General features: G+C 45.6%; 1 protein-coding gene across 1 annotated transcript; it reads left to right on the forward strand.

The window, feature by feature from the left end:
* Positions 1-206: 206 nt before the first annotated feature.
* LOC125521812 (probable galactinol--sucrose galactosyltransferase 2) lies at positions 207-918 on the forward strand. Its single transcript, XM_048686877.1, has 3 exons — positions 207-280; positions 416-628; positions 827-918. Exons 1-3 carry the CDS (start codon positions 225-227, stop codon positions 849-851), a joined length of 294 nt encoding a protein of 97 aa, XP_048542834.1. The 5' UTR covers positions 207-224; the 3' UTR covers positions 852-918.
* The last annotated feature ends 335 nt before the right edge of the window (positions 919-1,253 follow it).

Here is a 1,253-nt window from a genome sequence, read left to right on the forward strand (position 1 = left end):
CTGTTGTTCTTGTAAATACAGACGTGCATACCATCGGCACCTTCACCAAACAGAGAAGGCTCTAGCCACTTCTTATGACAAGAAAAATAGAAGCGCCCCTAAATTTAAACATATTCCTCTTTACTGAAAACTCATTGTTCTTTTTTAAACTATTGCAAAAATCGAGCAGTGGTACTGATTATATAAATTTTATATTGTCTTGGTAGCTTCACTCGTGGTACCCGATGGCGGAATACCACGCCGCAGCATGGGCAGTCGGCGGTTGCGCTATATACATGAGGTAACGAACATTACAGGCAGTGGAGAACTTTTAGCTTTTCCACACGTGTATATCTTTAGACAACTTTCAGTTTTCTTTTCATGTGCGGAAACTGAAAGAAATCTTTGATGCTAACTCTGCGTGTGATTATGGCAGTGACAAACCCGAAAACCATGACTTCGATCTGCTGAGGAAGCTTGTGTTTCCTGACGGATCAATCCTGCGAGCCAAACTGCCCGGGAGACAAACTGCACTACCGTTGTCGCGGAAATTCCGTGCGATGGAAGCTTCTAGAGCCTGCTGGTACTTCCTAGCCAGAAGCCCCACGAGCTCGACGTCCAGCCCTACAACCACCACCCCACGCACAAGGTCGCTCCCTGCTCCCTCCTGTTCATTTATCTGTCCAGCTCAATCCTACATTCCTACCGCTACTGTTGCTGTTGAAATCGAGATGCTACCCTCATCTTGCTACTGTCTGTCAATCGAATCAAACTGCCCAGAGAATGAATGAGTTTGCAACCCTTTCTAATTTTTTGTTCTTGTTCTATTTTGAAATGGACGCCGCAGGTGCTCTGCTCTTGCTCACGTCTAGCACCGTCTCTGGCACGGTGGTGCTTCTTGAGGCGACCGGCGTGACGGCGGCGACCACAAGGTCTCCAGTGAGTCAGCTCCATCTTCTAGCCCTAGCTCCCTATTTTCTGCTTCTGTAGCATGCTCTGTTGGTTTAGAACACTAGCAGCAGTAGCCTACCGTGTATACATACTAAACAGCAGGAGCTCAATCACCTTGTGTACACTAGCAGCTTGCTTACACACTTGTCACTTTTGCTTGTGGTAGCCATTACATAGCTGAATCATGTCCGTGTCTACTAATCATCAGTTCATAGTATTTGGCTTCTGTGTGATGGTCTGCGACTATTTTATGGTGATGTGGATATACTTTCTGATTTAAAGTTACTAATATTTTTTTGTTTTGATTCTTTCTCTGGTGCGAG

The sequence above is a fragment of the Triticum urartu genome, chromosome 7 (assembly GCF_003073215.2).
Source record: "Triticum urartu cultivar G1812 chromosome 7, Tu2.1, whole genome shotgun sequence".
Taxonomy (NCBI): Eukaryota; Viridiplantae; Streptophyta; class Magnoliopsida; order Poales; family Poaceae; genus Triticum; species Triticum urartu.